The following is a 24,308-nucleotide window of genomic DNA, read 5'->3' on the forward strand; positions in this document are numbered from 1 at the left end:
TAGAGAAAAATAATAAATGTAATAATAATAATAGAGTAAAAAAATAAATGTAATAGTAGCAACAATAATAGAGAAAAATAATAAATGTAATAATAATAATAGAGTAAAAAAATAAATGTAATAGTAGCAACAATAATAGAGAAAAATAATAAATGTAATAATAATAGAGTAAAAAAATAAATGTAATAGTAGCAACAATAATAGAGAAAAATAATAAATGTAATAATAATAGAGTAAAAAAATGAATGTAATAGTAGCAACAATAATAGAGAAAAATAATAAATGTAATAATAATAGAGTAAAAAAATTAATGTAATAGTAGCAACAATAATAGAGAAAAATAATAAACGTACCATATATTCTCGAGTATAAGCTGACCCAAATATAAGCCAATCAGGATCCTCACCCGAGTATAAGCCGAAGGGGGCTTTTTGAGTCCTAAAAAATGGGCTGAAAAACTAGGCTTATACTCGAGTATATACAGTACTCTTCCTTTAGTATAGACTAATAATTGAATCTATCTTCTCAAAAGAAGCTTAAATTTTTGTGAGCGGAAACTGGGGCAGTGATTGAAAACGGCGTTTGAAATACATTAGCACGTGTTATCTTCTAAGGCTGATTAAAGAAGCAATTGTGGATGGTGGAGAGGGCTTTGAAAACGGAGACCCTCTATTAAGATGGGCCGATAAGGCCGATAAGGAAGGGCTCCCGTCTCTTTGAATCCTGCCTCTGAAACACTGCAGCGGTGATGATGGGCATCTCGTGGAATGGGCGGTTTTTGAAAACTTCGGACTCAGATGTGCCACACATCTGCACAGGCTTTGGCGAGGCAGCAATTTGAAAGGGAGGTCGGAGCCAAGTTTAGATCTGATCTCCATCTATATACTGCAAAGTAATTAAAGTTTATTAATGAAGCTGCATAACATTCCGGTTATTTATCGCCTCTTATCTGCTCTCTTTCGTGGTGTTCAGAAGGCTGCCTCTCTACCACCAGAGTCTCCGACAAAGCTGTGAGACGAGGGTTGAATGAAAAGTAATGCCTCCACCTTCATTAATTGGGTTTGGATGGGAATATTTTAATAAATCAAACACAGAAATAATCCTTTAACTACCACTATTCACTTTTCCACATACTGTATATACTCGAGTATAAGCCTAGTTTTTCAGCCCTTTTTTTAAGACTGAAAAAGCCCCCCTCGGCTTATACTCGGGTGAGGGTCCTGGATGGCTTATATTTGGGTCAGCTTATACTCGAGAATATATGGTACGTTTATTATTTTTCTCTATTATTGTTGCTACTATTACATTTACAGTAGAGTCTCACTTATTCAACATAAACGGGCCGGCAGAATGTTGGATAAGGGAATATGTTGGATAATAAGGAGGCATTAAGGAAAAGCCTATTAAACATCAAATTAGGTTATGATTTTACAAATTAAGCACCAAAGCATCATGTTAGACAACAAACTTGACAGAAAAAGTAGTTCAATACGCAGTAATGCTATGTAGTAATTACTGTATTTATGAATTTAGCACCAAAATATCACGATATATTGAAAACATTGACTACAAAAATGGCTTGGATAATCCAGAACGTTGGATAAGCGAGTGTTGGATAAGTGAGACTCTACTGTATTTTACTCTATTTTTTATTATTATTAATACATTTATTATTTCACTCTGATTTTATTATTATTATTGCATTTATAATTTTACTCTATTTATTATTACTTGTATCATTTTCCTGCATTATTACTATTATTATTATTATTACACATATTATTTTACTCTATTATTATTAAAAGGATACATAAGCACATTTACATTGAAGAAGATGAGAATAAGGATTTGATCAGAGTTGGACAGTCTTATCTTAAATTTGAGCTTTATGTAAATATTCGAAAACATTTAACCTACTGATGCCTCAATTAATGTACAGTAGAGTCTCACTTATCCAACATAAAACGGACTGACAGACTGTTGCTTATCCAAGCAAATATCTTGGATAATAAGGAGGGATTAAGGAAAAGCCTAGTAAACATCAAATTAGGTTATGATTTACAAATTAAGCACCAAAACATTATGTTATACAATAGATTTGGCAGAAAAAGTAGTTCAATAGGCAGTAATGCTATGTAGTAATTACTGTATTTACGAATTTAGCACCAAAATATCACGACATATTGAAAACATTGACTACAAAAATTGCGTTGGATAATCCAGAATGTTGGATAAGTGAATGTTGAATAAGTGAGACTCTACTGTATTACATTTATTATTTTTGTCTATTATTATTGGTATTATTACATCCATTATTTTTCTTTATTATTGTTGCTACTATTACATTTATTTTACTCTATTTTTATTATTATTAATACAGTATTACATTTATTATTTTTGTCTATTATTATTGGTATTATTACATTCATTATTTTTCTTTATTACTGTTGCTACTATTACATTTATTTTACTCTATTTTTTATTATTATTAATACAGTATTACATTTATTATTTTTGTCTATTATTATTGGTATTATTACATCCATTATTTTTCTTTATTATTGTTGCTACTACAGTAGAGTCTCACTTATCCAAGCCTCGCTTATCTAAGCCTCTGGATTATCCAAGCCATTTTTGTTGTCAATGTTTTCAATATATCGTGATATTTTGGTGCTAAATTCGTAAATACAGTAATTACAACATAACATTACTGCGTATTGAACTACTTTTTCTGTCAAATTTGTTGTAGAACATGATGTTTTGGTGCTTAATTTGTAAAACCATAACCTAATTTGATGTTTAATAGGCTTTTCCTTAATCCCTCCTTATTATCCAAGATATTCGCTTATCCAAGCTTCTGCCAGCCCGTTTAGCTTGGATAAGTGAGACTCTACTGTATTACATTTATTTTACTCTATTTTTTATTATTATTAATACAGTATTACATTTATTATTTGTGTCTATTATTATTGGTATTATTACATCCATTATTTTTCTTTATTACTGTTGCTACTATTACATTTATTTTATTCTATTTTTTATTATTATTTGCAACGTAACTTTCTGATAATAAGAGAGGTTCGTATTTTGTTTGTGTATAAAGGAATATAGCAAGATTTTTCTGGCCCTGTTGTTCCCAGTATCTGTACCTGGTATTTCAAATGAGCATCTGACCGAACCAAAAATAATACTGTTTTGCTTTATCTAAGTGTCTCGTTCTATCGGACTTTCTTCGGAAGAGAGCTGCTTGAATTAGAAAAGATCCCTCGCCAAGCTTTACAGAAAGTATTGTTGCACCAGATCCCTTCCTTCCCACCTTTCCTCCTATAATTTTAAACTCTGCATCTCAACCATTGTACTTTGCACAATAGGCGAGAGGGGGAGAGAGCCGGATTGTCAGAGGGAGAAAAAGAATACTAATTCGTTTGGATCCGGAAGACGGAATAAATATATTAATGGCTCAGAAAGATAACCTTCCACGGATTTCAAAAGGCAAGTGATTTATACACATCATGTGCCTGCAGACTGACACCAAAGTGGAAACTGATATCCCATTGTCTCGTCTCGGCAGTTTTGAAACCCACAACGGGTTCGAATTGATTATCAGGAAAAAGAAATATCCCATTGTTACCCGTCTCGATCACGGTCCTCACCCAACACAGTGCCTTTGTCCTCCATTGACAATAACCGAAAGACACATGACGGTTACCAATGAAATGATATTTCTGAAATGGAAGAAGCCGGAGGACGGGAGGAAAGAACGGGCTCTGTTACTAAGGAGACAGAACGGTGGATTATTTCATCGCATATTTAGTCATACTACATTGCCGTGAACTGCCGAGCTAGCCTACTAGTCTTCTTTGCAAGAAAGAGAGAACTCAATTAAGAAGAATCTCTCAAAGAATGCAAAGAGATGTGTTTTAAAATTACCTACCGTATATACTTGAGTATAAGCTGACCCGAATATAAGCCGACCCGCACTCTGCACTTGCCCTAGAAGCCTTATATATCACCTGTCACATCAGCACTTTTAATCTTGTACCCATTACTCTGGCCCGGCCCAGTTTTATTGTGTTTTAGCGTATTGTTTACTGCTTGTTGTTTATACTGTTTTAATTGTTTTTAATTTGCCTTTTGTTTTGTATTGTTATATTGTGTGTTGAGGCCTTGGCCTTTGTAAGCTGCATCGAGTCCTTCGGGAGATGCTAGCGGGGTACAAATAAAGTTTAATAATAATAATAATAATAATAATAATAATAATAACAAGGTTCTGGATTATCCAAGGCATGTTTGTAGTCAATGTTTTCAATATATCATGATATTTTGGTGCTAAATTTGTAAATACAGTAATTACTACATAGCATCACTGCATATTGAACTACTTTTTCTGTCCAATTTGTTGTATAACATGATGTTTTGGTGCTTAATTTGCAAAATCATAACCTAATTTGATGTTTAATAGGCTTTTTCTTAATCTCTCCTTATTATCCAACATATTCGCTTATCCAACGTTCTGCCGGCCCGTTTACGTTGGATAAGTGAGACTACTGCGTTTACGAATTTAGCACCAAAACATTGCAACATTTACTACAAAAACATTGACTACTAAAAGGCAGCCTGCGCTGGATAATACAGAACATTGGATAAGTGAAGCTTGGATAAGTGAGACTCTATTGTATGTTGAATTGGTTGAGACTCAATGATGAGAGATTCATTGAAAAACGGGCACAAAACGTGTCCCTCCCGCAGTGACAAAGTTTTTGCAGTTTATTAAACTTTTCCCGTGTTTTTATGATAGAACCAATTAGGGAATGACATTTATAACCCAGGAACAAAAATCATGTTACATCATGTTATCATTTGCGACTCATCGTAGGAAACACAATACCTGCTTTGTGGAATTTCTCCAAGAGTTCTTGCCGGATGGACAACTCCAGGTTGAAATAGTCGTGATCTTCCGCTGGATCTCTCACGAAGAGGGGGATGTGCTGGAACACCACGGCGTGTTGGCATGGCTTTCCTTTGGCGATGCCGAGCTGCTGGTCGAGCCAGGCGTCCTGGGCTTGCTTCAGTTCCGGGCACTGAGAGCCATCGAAGTAAAGCTGAGAATTTAGCACCAGGAAGAAGGCCCCTCCCAGCCAAAAGCTGAAGTAATCGTCGCCCCACTGGCTGCAATAGCTCTGGACGGTTTCTGGAGTTGGTGTGTTTCCCAGGTCGTGGTTGCCACTCACAAAAACAAGAGGGATTTCGGGGTTGACCTCCTTCAGGACGTTCTTCAGGTCACGTATCTGCGCCTCCCTCCACGGTGTGCCTGGGAAAATCAGAAGAATCGGGTGTTATTATTATTATTATTATTGACACGACGACATTGTATGACACAGCAAACAAGATAGATATGCTGGATTTGTATTATTATTATTATTATTATTATTTTATTATGACACAGCAAACAAGATAGATATGCTGGATTTCGTATCACAAAACCACAAGTCGAACACTCCCCAAGTGTCTAGGACTGTGTGATGTATTATTATTATTATTATTATTATTATTATTATTATTATTATTATTATTATTATTATGACACAGCAAACAAGATAGATATGCTGGATTTCGTATCACAAAACCACAAGTCAAACACTTCCCAAGTGTCTAGGACTGTGTGATGTATTATTATTATTATTATTATTATTATTATTATTATTATTATGACACAGCAAACAAGATAGATATGCTGGATTTCGTATCACAAAACCACAAGTCAAACACTTCCCAAGTGTCTAGGACTGTGTGATGTATTATTATTATTATTATTATTATTATTATTATTATTATTATGACACAGCAAACAAGATAGATATGCTGGATTTCGTATCACAAAACCACAAGTCAAACACTTCCCAAGTGTCTAGGACTGTGTGATGTATTATTATTATTATTATTATTATTATTATTATTATTATTATTATTATTATTATGACACAGCAAACAAGATAGATATGCTGGATTTCATATCACAAAACCACAAGTCGAACACTCCCCAAGTGTCTAGGACTGTGTGATGTATTATTATTATTATTATTATTATTATTATTATTATTATTGTTATTATTATTATGACACAGCAAATAAGATAGACATACTGGATTTCATATCACAAAATCACAAGTCGAACACTTCCCAAGTGTCTAGGACTGTGTGATGTATTATTATTGTTGTTGTTGTTGTTGCTGTTGTATGACACAGCAAACAAGATAGACATGCTGGATTTATATTATTATTATTATTATTATTATTATTATTATTATTATTATTATTATTGACACAACAACATAGTCTGACACAGCAAACAAGATAGATATGCTGGATTTATATTATTATTATTATTGACACAAAGACAGAGTATGACACAGCAAACGAGATCTATATGCTGGATTTCGTATCACAAAATCACAAGTCACTTCCCAAGTGTCTAGGACTGTGTGATGTATTTTCGGATGATGCGTGCAGATCCCAGTCGGGTGGCCTTTTGCAGCTGGCAGATCGTAACTTTGTCAATGTCTATTGTTTCCAAATGCTGGCTGAGATCTTTTGGCACGGCACCCAATGTGCCGTCCTAAATAATAATAATAAAAATAATAAATTTCCCTCTCATATGTTTGCAAGTCTATGCAAATCCTATATACATATAGATATCTAGAGATTTCCATGTACCTGTATATCTGTATCTATGTATATACATTATCTTATATATGAATTTTCACCTCACATGTTTGCAAGTCTTTGCAAATCCTATACAAATATAATTATCTATATATAGAGAGATATCTAGATAGATAGATATGAATATAGGACTTGCAAATATTGTAGGGAAAATGCACACACACACAGAGATTTCTATATAGATATAAACATTTCAGGGGGAAATGCATATGTGAAATCAGTATATATAATTATAGATCTATATCTAGCTCTGCATTGTTTATGTAGGCATTGAATGTTTGCCTGTTACTATGTTGGAAGCTGGCCTGAGTCCCTATGGGGAGATAGGGCATGGTACAAATGGAGTTGTTATTATTATTGTTGTTGTTGTTGATACCATATTGTTTTTTTTACCCTACTTTTCCACTTACAGAGTTAGTTTACTGTTTTTCTTTGAAATACAGTAAATGATCAAAAACCTTTAACCTACTGCTGCCTCAATATAATTTCATTGGGATCTGTTTTCATTTTGAAATTTACCACTAGCTGCTGCATTTCCCACCCTCGGCTTATATTCGAGTCAATAAGTTTCCCCAGTTTTTGTCAGAGTAATTCGCAGCGTAGCAGCAGTTGTATGTTGTCAATGGAGCGCAGAAACGAAGAGACGTCAGAGACGATGTTAAAAATATATACAAAGCTTTACTTTATAAGACAAAACAGAATTGCAGACGAACACAGGCTTGGATTTCACTCTAGGCAGACACAAACTAGAACAGAGCAAGATTTCAACTGACACAATCAGTAATGTACAAACACACTTGAGTCTGGACACTCCCAAGACACATCAAGGTCAACACAGCTTCTCAGTCATTAACTCTTTACAGACTATAGCATACTCTGGATGATGCAACCTATATGCAATACATGCCAGACACAAATTTCATTTAAACACTACTAATACACAAATCCCACATTAACAGTTTTTTGTGGTAAAATCAGATGCCTCGGCTTATATTAGGGTCTGCTTATACTCGAGTACAGGGGTCCCCAAACTAAGGCCCGGGGGCCGGATGCGGCCCTCCAAGGCCATTTACCTGGCCCCTGCCCTCAGTTTTAGACTTAGGCTCGCCCAAAGTCTGAAATGACTTGCAGGCACAACAACAACAACAATCCTACTTGATGATCTCATTGGCCAGAAGCAGACCCACACTTCCTACTGAAATCCTGATAAGTTTACAGTATGTTGATTAAAATTATTTTTATTTTTAAATATTGTATTGTTTTATCATTTACCAATATTGTAAATGAAATATTGTATATGAATGATATGGTAATAATATAATATATTGTGTATACATATAATGTTGATAATAAATATTATAACGTAGTACAATATCATATTTATTTATTTATTTATTTCAGTATTTCTACCCCGCCCTTCTCACCTGGTAGGGGACTCAGGGTGGCTAATAATAATAATAATAATAATAATAATAATAATAATAATAATACAATATAATACTATTGTATAATATAATAATATTAATTATATATTATATATTAAATGTAATATTACTAATAATATTATGGTATAATGGTATAGTACAATATAGTAATATATAATGCTAATATTGTGCTATGCTAATAATATAATATATTGTATGTACATACAACTTGTAAGGCGCTCTGAGTCCCTTCGGGGTGAGAGAGGGTGGGGTATAAATGTAGCAAATAAATAAATAAGTAAATGATCATTGTTGGGGGGGGGTTGCACTACAAATAAGACATGTGCATAGGAATTTGTTTGTTTTTTTTCTCTTTCAAATGATAATTCGGCCCCTCAACCATCTGAGGGACCATGAATCGGCCCTCCACTTAAAAAGTTTGAGGACCCCTGCTCGAGTATATATGGTAAATAAAGTTTTGTTGTTGTTGTATTGTTTGGGATGTGTTCTCTTAAAGAAATGTGTAAGTGACCATTCTGGTTTTTCTTATCCTTTCAGAGAGGAAAACTTGAGAATTGGAGTACAGTACTTGAAAGTCAGAACAGGCAACATGTAAATGGGCTCCGGATGGTGATAAAAGGCCAGATTGACAACCCAGCTGGGCATTTGCAACGCAAGGGGGAAATTACGCCCTTCTGCTTAGTTGAGAAATGCCCGTTGTCGCTTTGCTTTTGGCGCTGCTTCTGATGAAAAGTGCAACCCTCCGCCCGGGAACGCTATAATAAGATGCCATGTTTGATAACAATCATTCATGTTCTCTATTATGAGGCTTCGTGGGGCCGGCCGGCATTGTTGAAACCTGACAGTTTTGGCATAAATTCTTCCCATCTGCCTTCTGTTCCTTTAAGAAGATAACTAGTTTTTATGTCGTAAAAATATCAATTTGTGTCATTCCCACCGAGCCGTATCATACTCATTATAGTCGTGAAATTAAGGACTTTAGCGCTATCTTGGCAGGTCTGTTGAGTGGAAGATGCTGACAAACGGGAGGCTCAAAGGCAAAAAATTAGTATTTTCCACAGACAGTCAACCTTGTTAAAAGAATGTGGCAATCACGGATAAAACGGCATTTTTCTCGCTTGGAACATGCAAACAAAAAAACCCGTTCTAACATATGGATCCAGGCAGAAAATACCAGATAATCAGAAAATAAGCAAGTCAAGCTTCGCTATGGAGCATCTTTGGAGAAAAGGTAGAATCTTCTCCAATATTCCCATTTTTTACATTCACATTCTAGTCAAAAGTGAATTAAAGTGATCATCTCTCCATCCCGTGCTTAAGTGATTGTTATCGTAAAAAGGTCTCCCCGTCTTCAGTGCGGAAAAAAGAAAATAAAGTCTTGCAAAATGACTCAGAAGGTTGAAGAAAGAAGATATTCCTCACTAATTTAGACTTATACCTTGGGTTTGTGGGTTATGGACAGATCCAGCATCCCTTAGACGAGGGTTGAATGAAAAGGAATGCCTCCGCCTTCGTTACTTAGGTTTGGATGGGAATATTTTAATAAATCAAATGCAGAAATAATCCTTAGAATGTGCTTTTTAACAACCACTATTCACTTTTCCACATCATCACCAGACCATTGGATACATTTCTGCCAATGATGAACAAGTTTTCTGAAGCTGTCATGGAAGAAGTCAACACTCGGTTCCTGCAACCGGCGTCTCACAGTTCTCTCAACATCCGACAGCCAAGCAAAGCAATAATGTGACCCACACGTTCTTGTGAAATGCCGATGATGCTTGAAATTTCTCTCTGAGTGATACGATGATCGTCCTGAATCAATCTGTCCACCTTGGGCTTGTGAAACTCGGTGGTTGCTGTCACAGGACATCATGCAAGTCAGATGTTCCCACCTCAACATCTTTAAACTTACTCGCCCAACGATGCACGATGTATACTGGTTGCGGAAACAGAGTGTCGACTTCTTCCGTGACGGCTTCAGAAAACTGTTCATCGTTGGCAGAAATGTATCCAATTGTCTGGTGATGATGTGGAAAAGGGAATAGTGGTCGTTAAAGAGCACATTCTAAGGATTATTTCTGTGTTTGATTTGTTAAAATATTCCCATCCAAACCCAAGTAACGAAGGTGGAGGTGTTACTTTTCATTCAACCCTTGTATTTGCAATACAGTACTCTCTTCCCAATTATTAGTAATCTAACACAGAAATTCACCATATTATTAGATACCCAAAAATTGGCTAGATCTTTCCCACTCATCACCGGTATTGTTTCCTTCCATTCAGCAAGGATCTCTCCCCGTGTCATCAACATCAATAATAAAGATGTCAGAGCGATTTGCTAGGCACACATGCAGCAGAAGTCGCTGACGAGGAAGCACTAGATAAATAACGACGCTGGAGTCTTCAGCTATCTATCAAAAGTTTACTCACTAACGGAATCCACAAGACAATACACAGCTCTCACGCAGGCACACACGGGACAGAGAAGAGAAGATAGGAAGCAGAGGGCAATTTATCACAGCCTCTGCTGTCTGATGCAATCCAAGTTTAACCCTTTACACACTGGCATAATAAACAGCACACAGTGTATGATGCAATCTCCAGCACACATTGCATGACTATGACTCAATTACATTTAAACAACTCTATATACAATCATTCCCACTTTAACAAAAGAGAACAAAACCTGTGCTTACCATTGTGGGAGAACCACACAAAAGTGGACACAAACAGTGTTGTTTTCATTTTGCATGATTATCCGCCTAATTTCACCCATCCTCCCAGGTGGCCACTTGTCAACAGATTCCAGCATCGGAGAAGATTAGTCAACCAATTTAGGATAATTAAGCAGAAAACCAAAAGGATGTCCTCCCACACGGAATCCTTGAGGAGACGACCCTCCGAATCAGTCACCAACATCATGCACAATTTCATGCGATCACACCTCTCCGAGGCCCACGTGAACTCAATTGAACCAACCCTAACAAAGACCTTCCTATGCTTTATCCTTCTCTTTTTGCAATTAAGAAAATGTTAATTCGGGAATGTGGATCGTTAAAAAGGTAAAGCTTTCCCCCTGACATTAAGCCTGGTTGTTTCCGACTCTCCAACCCGAAGAGCCGTATTTTTCTGTATTTATGATTACATGTATTATTTTCCTGTATTTATTATTATTATTATATGTATTATTTTCCTGTATTTATTATTATTACATGTATTATTTTCCTGTATTTATTATTATTACATGTATTATTTTCCTGTATTTATTATTATTACATGTATTATTTTCCTGTAGTTATTATTATTATTACTTGTATTATTTTCCTGTATTTATCATTATTATTACATGTATTATTTTCCTGTATTTATTATTATTACTTGTATTATTTTCCTGTATTTATTATTATTATTACTTGTATTATTTTCCTGTATTTATCATTATTATTACATGTATTATTTTCCTGTATTTATTATTATTATTACTTGTATTATTTTCCTGTATTTATTATTATTATTACTTGTATTATTTTCCTTCCACACCTACTTTGGCACAAGTGATACCAATGACCTACTGTATATACTCAAGTATAAGCCTAGGTTTTCAGCCTTTTTTAACAAAGAATATATACCTTTGGCTTATCTAAACTTGACCAATGGCTGAGGGTCTTCCTCACCTTCCACACCTACTTTGGCACAAGTGATACCAATGACCTACTGTATATACTCAAGTATAAGCCTAGGTTTTCAGCCTTTTTTAACAAAGAATATATACCTTTGGCTTATCTAAACTTGACCAATGGCTGAGGGTCTTCCTCACCTTCCACACCTACTTTGGCACAAGTGATACCAATGACCTACTGTATATACTCAAGTATAAGCCTAGGTTTTCAGCCCTTTTTAACAAAGAATATATACCTTTGGCTTATCTAAACTTGACCAATGGCTGAGGGTCTTCCTCACCTTCCACACCTACTTTGGCACAAGTGATACCAATGACCTACTGTATATACTCAAGTATAAGCCTAGGTTTTCAGCCTTTTTTAACAAAGAATATATACCTTTGGCTTATCTAAACTTGACCAATGGCTGAGGGTCTTCCTCACCTTCCTCACCTACTTTGGCACAAGTGATACCAATGACCTACTGTATATACTCAAGTATAAGCCTAGGTTTTCAGCCCTTTTTAACAAAGAATATATACCTTTGGCTTATCTAAACTTGACCAATGGCTGAGGGTCTTCCTCACCTTCCACACCTACTTTGGCACAAGTGATACCAATGACCTACTGTATATACTCAAGTATAAGCCTAGGTTTTCAGCCTTTTTTAACAAAGAATATATACCTTTGGCTTATCTAAACTTGACCAATGGCTGAGGGTCTTCCTCACCTTCCTCACCTACTTTGGCACAAGTGATACCAATGATCTACTGTATATACTCAAGTATAAGCCTAGGTTTTCAGCCTTTTTTAAACAAAGAATATATACCTTTGGCTTATCTAAACTTGACCAATGGCTAAGAGTCTTACTCACCTTCCACACCTACTATGGCAGAAGTGATACCAATGACCTAACTTTTTTACTCTGAGCTTTCTTCTCTCCTTGGAACTTTCTGGAGAAAGGCACCAGCTCACAGGAATAATACTGCCAGTTCTGGACACCAGTTTATTATCACAGCTATGAGAAGGCAGACCCATCTCAATGGGTCCATACTATGCAAATGGCCGTCGCAAAAACATGTCGCAGCAAACAAAGAATATATACCTTTGGCTTATCTAAAATTGACCAATGGCTGAGGGTCTTCCTCACCTTCCACACCTACTTTGGCACAAGTGATACCAATGACCTACTGTATATACTCAAGTATAAGCCTAGGTTTTCCGCCTTTTTTAACAAAGAATATATACCTTTGGCTTATCTAAAATTGACCAATGGCTGAGGGTCTTCCTCACCTTCCACACCTTCTTTGGCACAAGTAGACCTAACTTGTTTACTCTGAGCTTTCTTCTCTCCTTGGAACTTCCTGGAGAAAGGCACCAGCTCACAGGAAGGGAGCAAAAGTTTACTAGAGGCAGAAGTTTACTATTTTCTGGCTTATGGTCCCTTCCTGAGGAATGACTACGGGAGCTGGGTCTCTTTAGCTTGGAGAGAAGACGGCGGAGAGAAGGTAACACGATAACTATATTTCAATATTTGAAAGGATGCCACACGCACTTGCCCCCAAGCAGGTTATGTAAGGGTGTTCTCCCCGAAAGCTATCTCGCTACCTACATAATAATGGCAAGATTGTGCCTAATTATCATGGCGATGGAATCTAGCCCAGACCTGCCACTCTTGACATCTTCAGATCTTCGGTCTCCTCGCGCACTTGATTCCGTGCACACAAACATTCCTTTGAACATCACACGGGTTTTATATTCTACAGTACGTTGGAGTTCTCATTTAGGTCAGGAAAAAACTCTACCCCATTAGCACAAGTTTGTTTATCAAAGCCCATGAGAGCTAATTGGGTTTCATTTTGTGCGCCTCCTTTTCCCGAAAAGGAAGTGGGGGATCAAGGCATTCAAAGCATCTCCTGAAATGAGACAGGTGAGAAGACAAAAGCACAAAAAACATTCAAGAAGCCCTCTCCTCATGACACCGACAGCAGTAATATTCACATATAATATTAACGTTTCAACAGTAGCTGGATTTTGGCATCTACTCTGGATGGATTTTATTTAGGTGCACTGATGTTATTGTATTGTTTAACTATATTGCAGTGGTTTTAATTTTTTTTATCTGTTGACCCCTGGGCTTGGTCCCCTTGGGGAGATGGAGGTGGGTTATAAAAATAAAGTTATTATTATTATTACTGTATATACTTGAGTATAAGCCTAGTTTTTCAGCCCTTTTTTAGGACTGAAAAAAACCTCCTCGGCTTATACTCGGGTGAGGGTCCTGGTGGGCTCAAGTATATATGGTATATTTAGTATTCTCTATTATTATTGGTATTCTTACATTTATTATTTTACTCTATTATTATTAATACATTTATTATTTTACTCTATTTATTATTATTATTGCACTTAAATACTTTACTTTATATATTATTTATTATTTTACTCTATGTATTATTATTATTTATTATTTTACTCTATTATTATTATTAATACATTTATTATTTTACTCTATTTATTATTATTACACTTAATGCTTTACTTTATATATTATTTATTATTTTACTCTATGTATTATTATTACATTTATTATTTTACTCTATTATTGTTGTTACTTTTACATTTATTTTCCTCTATTTTATTATTATTAATAATAAAAATTTATTATTTTACTGCATTTATTATTATTATTACATTTATTATTTCACTCTATGATTATTAAAAGGATACATGAGCACATTTACACTGAATATAAGCCGAGTCAACTAATTTTACCATAAAATAATAAATATAATAATAATAAATATTATAATAATAATAAATACAGGAAATAACACATGTAATAATAATAATAATAGTAATAATAATAATAATACAGGAAAATAATACATGTAATAATAAACAGAGGAAAATAATAAATGCAATAATAATAAGATCAGAGTGAAATAATAAATGTAGTATTAATAATAAAAATAGAGTAAAATAAATGTAATAGTAGCAACAATAATAGAGAAAAATAATAAATATAATCATACCAATAATAATAGAGAAAAGTAATAAATGTACCATATATTCTCGAGTATAAGCTGACCCAAATATAAGCCAACCAGGACCCTCACCCGAGTATAAGCCGAGGAGGGCTTTTTCAGTCTTAAAAAAAGGGCTGAAAAACTAGGCTTATACTCGAGTATATACAGTAAATTAATAAAAACATTTTTTTTCAAAAAGGAATAACCACATTCGGGGAGTTTGGGTATGGGAGAGGTTTCTGTACAACATGGATTGTGGCCTTTCTAGCACAGATAAAAGACTTTAGCAACATCTCTGCTTGAGAGCATAAGAAGAGCCTTGATAGCCTGCAGTAAAATTAAATTGCTCTAGTATTTTGCAAAGACAGATGCCTATCAAATTGCTAATGTTGAGCCTACGAGCAGGATACTTGCTTCTCTTCCACCTCGGGGTCAAGCTCAAGGAAGTCATGCTCTTCGTGTTATCTGAATTACTGATTGTACAGCCTTTTTGTCAGTCGTGGAGGCATGCTGCAAGGGTTGCCTTCCAGTGTGGTTTCCAGTGTGGTTTGCAACGTGAAACCATTGACAGGCAGCCCCCGAGTTACAAACAAGATTGGTTCTCTAGGTTTGTTTTTGAGTTGAATTTGCATGCAAGTCAAAACAGGCACATCTTTAATACATATAGACCCCTTTTCCCACAATAATAATTCTTCCAGGATGTCGCACCTCAAAATAGCTCGCCTTGCTATAGACACTCAGTCACACACAGGAGAAAGTCTTTTGTAGTTTTATTGAGCAAAACCAGATATAAATCAAAGCAGGCAGTAATAAGGCTTTCAAGATTGCAGTAAAAGAGTCAATAGGAATCCAATAGTTCGTAAGCCATAAAAATCCATGAGTCCATAAACCATAACAATCCAATAATTCATAAGCCAAAACAGTAGACGATAGATCCCAAAGAACAAAGGCCCAAAGGTTTCAAAGATCCAGGAAACAGGAAACTTCTCTTAGGCATGAAGCAGGAATATCCACTCAGATGAAGCGAGAATTTGCTTTGACAAAAATCTATCTCAAAACACACACTTTTAAAAGCAACCCAAAAATGCATTTCTCTTTCCTTCGGAGGCCCCTCTCTTCCCCGCCAACCTTACACTCCTACGAGGCTGAACTCCCTTCCATAACAACCGGTCTGCCCTAGATAATGAAATTCATCCTGCATCCCATCATCTGTATCTGAAGCCCAGAATCCCCTTCTTCATCCTCACTCTGGCTATGCTGTGGCTGAGTCACAACACAGGAGTGGATTTCCCTTCTTTCCGAGGGGAAGATTTCTCTCGCTTCCTGTTGTCTCATTCCTGTTTGGAAGTCAGATGTCTGTAACTACTGGGAAAAGGTGGGGTAAAATACTTTAAATGGCTTTTCTCCGGGAAACACCACTAAACAATACTCTCTCCTTATCTCTCCCGCAGACTAATCCAACCAGAGAAGTTAGCCATAGTAGAGCACTTGAGGAACCAACCTGGACACAAAATATTATTATTTGAGAACACAGAAATGCTGGACCACTCTCACAACGACACAGAGAAGCCACTGAAATCCACAAGAAGCAGGTGGACAATTTCAAGAGGAAGAAGGAAAGCGTGGAAATGAACACAATCTAGCTCCCAGTACGAGGGTTATCCGGAAAGTAGATTACGTTTTGGAATTAAAAATGAACAAAGTATAGGAGAAAACATTTACCATATGCAGTTGAAAGCCACACCCAAATACCACTTCTCAACATAGTCGCCATTCAAATCTAGGCACTTATCACAGCGATGAATGAGCTTGGCAACTCCTTCCCCACCAAACTCTGCCGCTTGCGCCCTCAACCAGCCGGCAACACAGCGTTTTGTCACACCCAAATACCACTTCTCAACATAGTCACCATTCAAATCTAGGCACTTACCATAGCGATGAATGCGCTTGGCAACTCCTTCCCCACAAAACTCTGCCGCTTGCGTCCTCAACCAGCCGGCAACACAGCGTTTTGCCACACCCAAATATCACTTCTCAACATAGTCACCATTCAAATCTAGGCACATCATAGCGATGAATGAGCTTGGCAACTCCTTCCCCACCAAACTCTGCCGCTTGCGCCCTCAACCAGCCGGCAACACAGTGTTTTGCCACACCCAAGTACCACTTCTCAACATAGTCACCATTCAAATCTAGGCACATCATAGCGATGAATGAGCTTGGCAACTCCTTCCCCACCAAACTCTGCCACTTGCGCCCTCAACCAGCCGGCAACACAGTGTTTTGCCACACCCAAATACCACTTCTCAACATAGTCACCATTCAAATCTAGGCACTGATCATAGCGATGAATGCGCTTGGCAACTCCTCCCCAACCAAACTCTGCCGCTTGTGTCCTCAACCAGCCGGTCACCCCTTACCGCAGCTGCGCATTGTCGCCAAAACACTGCGTTGAGGACGCAAGCGGCAGAGTTTTGTGGGGAAGGAGTTGCCAAGCTCATTCATCGCTCCCTGCATCATCCCAGCTTGTAATTCTATTGAAGTTACAAATTATGAAGTTGTTGGATATGGTAACAATGATTTTTAGATCTTACTGTGGCCACCTTTTGAATTCAAGAACTTGTCCTCGCTCGACGCCATCAAAACTTTCTCAATGTGGATTCAGCAGCCTCTTCAGACACATGCTTCTCAATACTCACACTTTCGCACTCCCAAACCCTGTGTGTTTGCATGCATTTGAGCAATACAAACAACAGTAGCAGTTTCATTTACACCTTTCACACTCCGAAGCCTACAGGCTCGCAGGTATTTCAGCAGTTTCAACAGTCGCAGTTTTATTTGCATGTTCACATTTTGAAACTCCCCTGCTTGCCAGCATTTGATCGGCTTGAATGGCAGCCGCGCTTTTATATTTATGAAGCCAATGTGTTGGGAGATAATTGAACGGTTTTACTGGTGTCTCCTTCATCCCGGCTTTTATTTTTTATGTGATTAAGCACAGGGCCCTTCTCTGTTCTCACCCGACTCGGTAATTTTTCTCTTCTTTTTTAACCAACTCTCCTGATACTGCCATAATTGCTAAGTATCTATGCTCTATAAATCCTGGAATAAATTACTGTAATGAGATAGACAGAGAGAAATATTCTCAACCAAATAGCATGACAGGAGAAGAAAAAATGAAGGCAAGAGGGACCAAACCAAAGGTTGTGGGTTGCTCTTTTTTGCCTTCCTGGGAATGGCAAGGGGCTTAAATTCACTTTATTTACGAATTTGTTACTCATAATGTGCACCTTGCTTATCCACTATTGCAACCTCATTGTTTTTAATTTGATGTTTTAATTCTGTGTTGTGTTTTTTCGCCTACTGTGTATATTTTATTATTGGTTTCTCTTGTTGTCCTTTGATGTTTCATATTTTATCATCACTTGTATTTTGATTTTGCTGTAAGCCGCCCCGAGTCCCCTTCGAGGGAGATGGAAGCGGGATATAAATAAACTTATTATTATTATTATTATTATTTATGTATGACACAGCAAACAAGATAGATATGCTGGATTTCGTATCACAAAATCACAAGTCGAACACTTCCCAAGTGTCTAGGGCTGTGTGATGTTAGTATTATTATATTATTATTATTATCTATATATATAAAAAAGTGATGGCATCACGGCGACCCACAAAACAACAAAACTACAGGCCCCCCAACCTCGAAATTTGACAACACAACCCATCATCCACGCCTCTAGGCTGATACAACAAAAAAGAAAAGAAAAATAAAGTCCTAATTAGAGAGAGAGGAATAATTGCTTTTATCCAATTGCTGCCAGTTAGAAGGCTAAGCTCCTCCAACTTGGTCTCCTAGCAACCCAATAAAAAATAATAAAAAAACCTAAAAAATTAATACAATAAAATACTATAATAACAGAAAATAACTAAAAATAATACAAGAAAATAATAAAATATAATAAATAAAAATATAACTTACAATAAAATTAATAAAAAAAATGCAAATAACGTCAAATAGAAATTACACAACAATTTTTAACCAATACCACCACCACTTTGCCACAGCAACGCGTGGCCGGGCACAGCTAGTATATATATATATAAGATGGCATCACGGCAGCGGACAAAACAACAAAAGTAAACACCCCACAACCTCGAAAATTGACAGCACAACCCGTCATCCATGCCTCTAGGTTGATACAACAAAAAGAAAAGAAAAATAAAGACCTAATTAGAGGGAGAGGAATATTTGTTTTTATCCAATTGCTGCCAGTTAGAAGGCTAAGCTCCGCTCACTTGGTCTCCTAGCAACTCACTCAGCCCAGGGGACCCTTTACCTTAACTACCACCAATTCCTCAATACTTTATTTCCCATACCACCATACTTTGCCACAGCAATGCGTGGCCGGGCACAGCTAGTTTCCGTATATACTCAAATATAAGCTGACCCGAATATAAGCCGAGGCACCTAATTTTAACACAAAAAAACTGGGAAAACATTGACTCCAGTATAATAATAATAATAATAATAATAATAATAATAACAACAACTTTATTTTTATACCCCGCCCCATCTCCCCAAAGGGACTCGGGGCGGCTTACATGGGGCCAAGCCCGATAAAACAATCAAATATCAGTAATACAACTATAAAACAATTATGCCAGTAAAACATCAATATCAATAAAACAATCGTTAAAATCGACAAGAAGCATACAAGAAACATACAATATTAAAACAGGAGACTAATTCATAAAATCCAGAACAGAATGTGCTGGTAGAAATGGACAATAAAGTGCAAAATAGCATTGGCAACACCTCAGAAATGGGGGCGATTATAAAATGGGCAGATGGATCAGTCCAACATCAAATTAGGTGTCAAAGGCCTTTTGGAAGAGCCTTTATAAGCCGAGGGTGGTATTTTATTTCAGAAATAAAAACAGATACCAATAAAATTACATTAATTGCGGCATCGGGGGGGATGGAGGCGGGATATAAAAATAAACTTATTATTAAATTCGGAGGAAAGCACCTCTGTTTGGAGTTCTTTTATTATTCCCCAAGGAGATGACCACTGGTTTGCTGCTACTCCCACCAACAAGGAAGCCACAGAGTAAAGCAATCTTGACTGCCATACAAATTAAGCAACTCTTTTCACAGTGCGCCTTGTGCAAAGCTTCTACAGAGACATAGGGATTAATTTAAGGAAATCTGTTCACAGTAGAGTGATAAATATTGAAGGGCAGCTGCTCATCAGCAGTCCCTATGGCCATGCCCTGGAGGAGTGTCAAAAATACAAGTAAAAATCATAGATCTCCGTTGGAAATTGTCCAGAGGGTTGCTGGGGGGACATCAAGAGGAGTGGTGGTTCTCATGAAGCCCTTCCTTGATTTGCGTCTACTGGGAGGAGGCTGAGAGTCATGCAGTGGGTGGCTTTCACAATGTTCGACCTTATTTCTCTCACCGTTAGCAGCAACGGGAGAGCAATGAGTCACTGACCAGGAGGTCATAAGTTCGAGGCCCGCTCGGAGCTATGTTTGTTTGTCTTTGTCCTGTGTTAAAAAGGCATTGAATGTTTGCCTAATATGTGTAATGTGATCCGCCCTGAGTCCCCTTCGGGGTGAGAAGGGCGGGATATAAATGCTGTAAATAAATAAATAAATAAACTTCCCATCACGTCAGGAGGGGCAATGCCAGCTAACTTGTAGAGTTTATGAACCACAGCTTCTATGTGGAGTTTCAGGGCAGGAAAAGTAGACGGAGGAGGCAAAAGAATGGTTTACCCCCAGGAAGCGTTCTTGCACCGACCTTACTTAACATCTTCACGAACGACCAGCCACAACCACCACTCACAAAGAGATTTATATATGCCGATGACCTTGGCCTTACAACACAAGCGAAAGATTTTGAAACAGTTGAAAACCAGCTCACGAATGCTTTGAAAGATCTCTCCAGCTACTACAAAGAGAACCACCTGAAGCCTTGTTGGATTATGGATGTATGTATATGAAATGTGCTCCAATTCTGTGGAACTCATTGCCTCCATATGTTAGAGCAATATCGGAGTTGCGACCTTTTGGAAAAACGCTCAAGACTTGGCTGTTTGGTTGTGCATTTAAGTAAATCAGATCTAATTTGCCAAATAGTCACTGTTGAATGTTTTTATGTTGAATGTTTTTATGTTGAATGTTTTTATGCTGAATGTTTTTATATTGTGGAATGATATTTTAAATTGTAAGTCGCTCTGAGCACTCTGGTGGAGAGCGACTAATTAAGAAATAAAGTGAAGTGAAGTGAAGTGAAATGTCTGTTATGTCTGTTTTTATTGTTGCTTTTATTGTTGCTTTTATTGTTATTTTAAAGCCAAGTGTATTGCTTTAATCTATTTTTGTAAACCGCTCTGAGACAAACCGGGAGTAGCGGTATATAAGTTTAATAATAATAATAATAATAATAATAATAATAATAATAATGTAAATCAAGTGTTTCTACTGTTTTGCAAGAGTGTGTGTTTCAGTAATGAAACAGTTAACGGCCCAGTTCTATTGTGTTTTAGCGTATTGTTATTGCTTGTGGTTTATATTGTTTTAATTCTTTTAATTGCCTTTGTTTTGTATTGTTATATTGTGTGTTGAGGCCTTGGCCTTTGTAAGCCGCATCGAGTCCTTCGGGAGATGCTAGCGGGGTACAAATAAAGTTTAATAATAATAATAACAATAATAATAATAACAGCAGGCTAGTTAGACTGACAGCCTGCTGTTGACCTATCAGGCATAATTTCCGGCCTTGGAAGTCGGGAACTTCCTTCAGACTGAGGAATGTGCTTCTTGTCTCTCAGTGTGTTGAGCTGTGCTTGCCGAGGGAAGTGGCAATAGAAGAATGCCAGCTCAGAGCGATGGCTTTTGCTGTGCTTTGTAAATATGTTTTATAGATATTGAAATAAATGTTTGGACTTCAGACTACAGATGTGTTTGAGTCTGACATTTGAACAGAGGAATTGGTGTAGCAGACGATTGCAACTAATACAACACTCATTGATCATCTGCACACCAGCACCCTGATGAATTGGTTGCAATCGTCTGCCACACCAATTCCTCTGTTTAAATGTCAGGCGGACATAGCACTGAACGAAGAGCAGCCTTAGAAAAAACAGTATTTCAGTTCACTGTTTACTCATCTCACCTGGCATGCCATGGACAAGATCTCCGCACAGGACCAAGAATTTTGGTTTAGGGTTCAGTTGGTTAATGGCTTGCACGGCTTGCTGGGTTAATTTGAGCTCCTCTTCCCATTCGTCGCCTCCACTACTGCAGTCGCCAATGGCATAAGCTTTCATCAATCCAAACTGCGGATCGGCTCCTTGAATGAAGTAGAAAGGGGTCTTCCATTCTCGCTCTGCATCTGAAACAACAAATTGGGTCAAATGAATGTATCCCCATAAATGTTTGTAAAGGTCTGCCACAAGTCAATTAAGAACTTTCCCATTCATCTTGGGAAACGGAAACGGAAGTAGTCAAGAACTCGATGGTGAACTGGGCAAAAAATATAGGCAGGACAATTTTTTTGTCAGAATGGACTGAGATTTGGACAAGAAGAATGAAGTTCACCTATGCCACAGATCTAAAAGAAAACTGTTTAAAAATGATACATAGATGGTACCTGACTCCTAAAAAATTAAGTTTAATGTATAAACAAGTCAACGATAAATGCTGGAAATGTAAGATCAAGGAGGGCACATTTTATCATTGTTGGTGGACGTGTAGTAAAGCAAGAGAATTTTGGAACATGGTTCATGGCGAAAGTCAGAAAATTTTAAAGATGAATTACTCAATGAAACCAGAGGCATACCTTCTGGGCATAGTGGACAAAAACATTTTTCAGGATATTAATAAAGAAAAATTAATCATATTTTTGTCAACGGCAGCAAGGATGGTTTTTGCAAAGATGTGGAAGTTAGAGAAGATACCTGATAGAGAAGACTGGTTAAAAAAGGAATGGGAGATAGAAGATATGGACCAATTAACATATTATTTGGTCGGTAGTGGAAGAGTATATGATTTTAAAGTACAATCCTTGAAAAATCGACAGACCTGAAGGGTTTTTTTTCCCGAAAATAAATGGGAGAGAAGATAAAAGAAGTAGATCAAAATAAACTCATACAGGAACAAGGGCTGAATGGAAGTTCAATTTGCTTTTTTACTTTTTTTTTTCTTCCGCTTTTTTCTTAATTTTTTCTCTGGTCTCTTTTCAAACTTTCCTGTAAATATTGTTCCCCCTCTTTCGATGTACAAGTAGTTTGAAAACCTTTAATAAAATTGTTTATATAAAAAAAAGAACTTTCCCATTCATCTGAGAATCTACAGGTAGAAGCAAGAAGAGTCGAAAAGATTATCTGAATTGCTCTTTCATTAAAGGCACTTTAAGACACCATATACCTTCCTCTCCCTTCTCAGTCAAAAGTCATTAGATTGAATTTCAATTAAGAGTTACTTTCCTTGTAAATTATCTGATTCATGGCTGTTAGCAGGCACGAAGAGCTGCATCATCCCACCTCCCTTTGGTAACACTGCATTGAGATGCATCATGCGAGGCAAAAATCAAACACACTAGAGAATTTGTTGTGTATCGTGTACTCTGATGGAGAAAATAACAAATATTTGAGGCTGCAAGAAGCCAAATCACAAAAGCCTGTGTGAAACGGCCACAATTCCAAGGTTGGAGATGTCGGATGAGAAAGTCCTTACTTCAAAGACAAGCCAGACAACAAGAACAACAACAACAACAACAACACACAATGGACAGGCTTTGCCAGTTGCTCTGCAACCTGCAGATTACTATCTAAGCCTTCTCCATTTGCATGGCACCTGCCTGTCAAAAGTACCTTTGCACCCTAGGAATAACTAACTGCAGCACGTTTTCCGTTTTGATTAAATTCGTGATTGACAGACTCGATTGTATTGGAACTATGCCACAATATGTTTTCACTGAGAATTTAATGTTCTGGACGGACTGTGGCGCAGCTGGTTAGTAGACAGCTGCAATAAATCACTACTGACTGAGAGGTCATGATATCTAAGCCCGGGTTGGGTTAAGCCCCCGACCATTAATAGCCTAGCTTGCTGTTTACCTAAGCAGCCCGAAAGGCAGTTGCATCTGTCAAGTAGGAAATTTAGGTACGCTTTATGCAGGAGGCTAATTTAACATCATAAAATCGCCAGCAGTGCGTGGAAGGAATGAGGAAGTAATACCATCAAGGACTCGGTGTCACAAGTGGACACTGAAACAGAAGCTCCCCTTGTGGCCGAAATCGAGCATACCCTCATGAAGCCGGAAGCTGGAAAATGTTAAATTGCCTCTGTGTCATATGTCTAATGGCATTGAATGTTTGCCATGTATATGTACATTGTAATCTGCCCTGAATTCCCTTTGGGGTGAGAAGAGCGAA

The 24,308-nt window shown here is 37.1% G+C and overlaps 1 protein-coding gene and 1 long non-coding RNA gene across 2 annotated transcripts in view; one reads left to right on the forward strand and one right to left on the reverse strand.

Annotated features, from left to right (window-relative positions):
* Window positions 1-24,308, reverse strand: part of cpped1 (calcineurin like phosphoesterase domain containing 1) — a 42,769-nt gene that overhangs the window by 13,073 nt on the left and 5,388 nt on the right. Inside the window, exons 2-3 of the mRNA XM_062964544.1 lie at window positions 22,046-22,264; window positions 4,889-5,311 (exon numbers count right to left, since the gene is read on the reverse strand). Coding sequence (XP_062820614.1) covers window positions 4,889-5,311; window positions 22,046-22,264 — 642 coding nt within the window. The remainder of the gene's footprint in view (window positions 1-4,888; window positions 5,312-22,045; window positions 22,265-24,308) is intronic.
* LOC134294217 (uncharacterized) lies at window positions 5,309-9,475 on the forward strand. The gene is made up of 2 exons (XR_010001187.1): window positions 5,309-8,613; window positions 8,706-9,475. It is a non-coding gene; the product is annotated as an uncharacterized LOC134294217 (long non-coding RNA).

This window comes from Anolis carolinensis, unplaced genomic scaffold (assembly GCF_035594765.1).
Source record: "Anolis carolinensis isolate JA03-04 unplaced genomic scaffold, rAnoCar3.1.pri scaffold_13, whole genome shotgun sequence".
Lineage (NCBI taxonomy): Eukaryota > Metazoa > Chordata > Lepidosauria > Squamata > Dactyloidae > Anolis > Anolis carolinensis.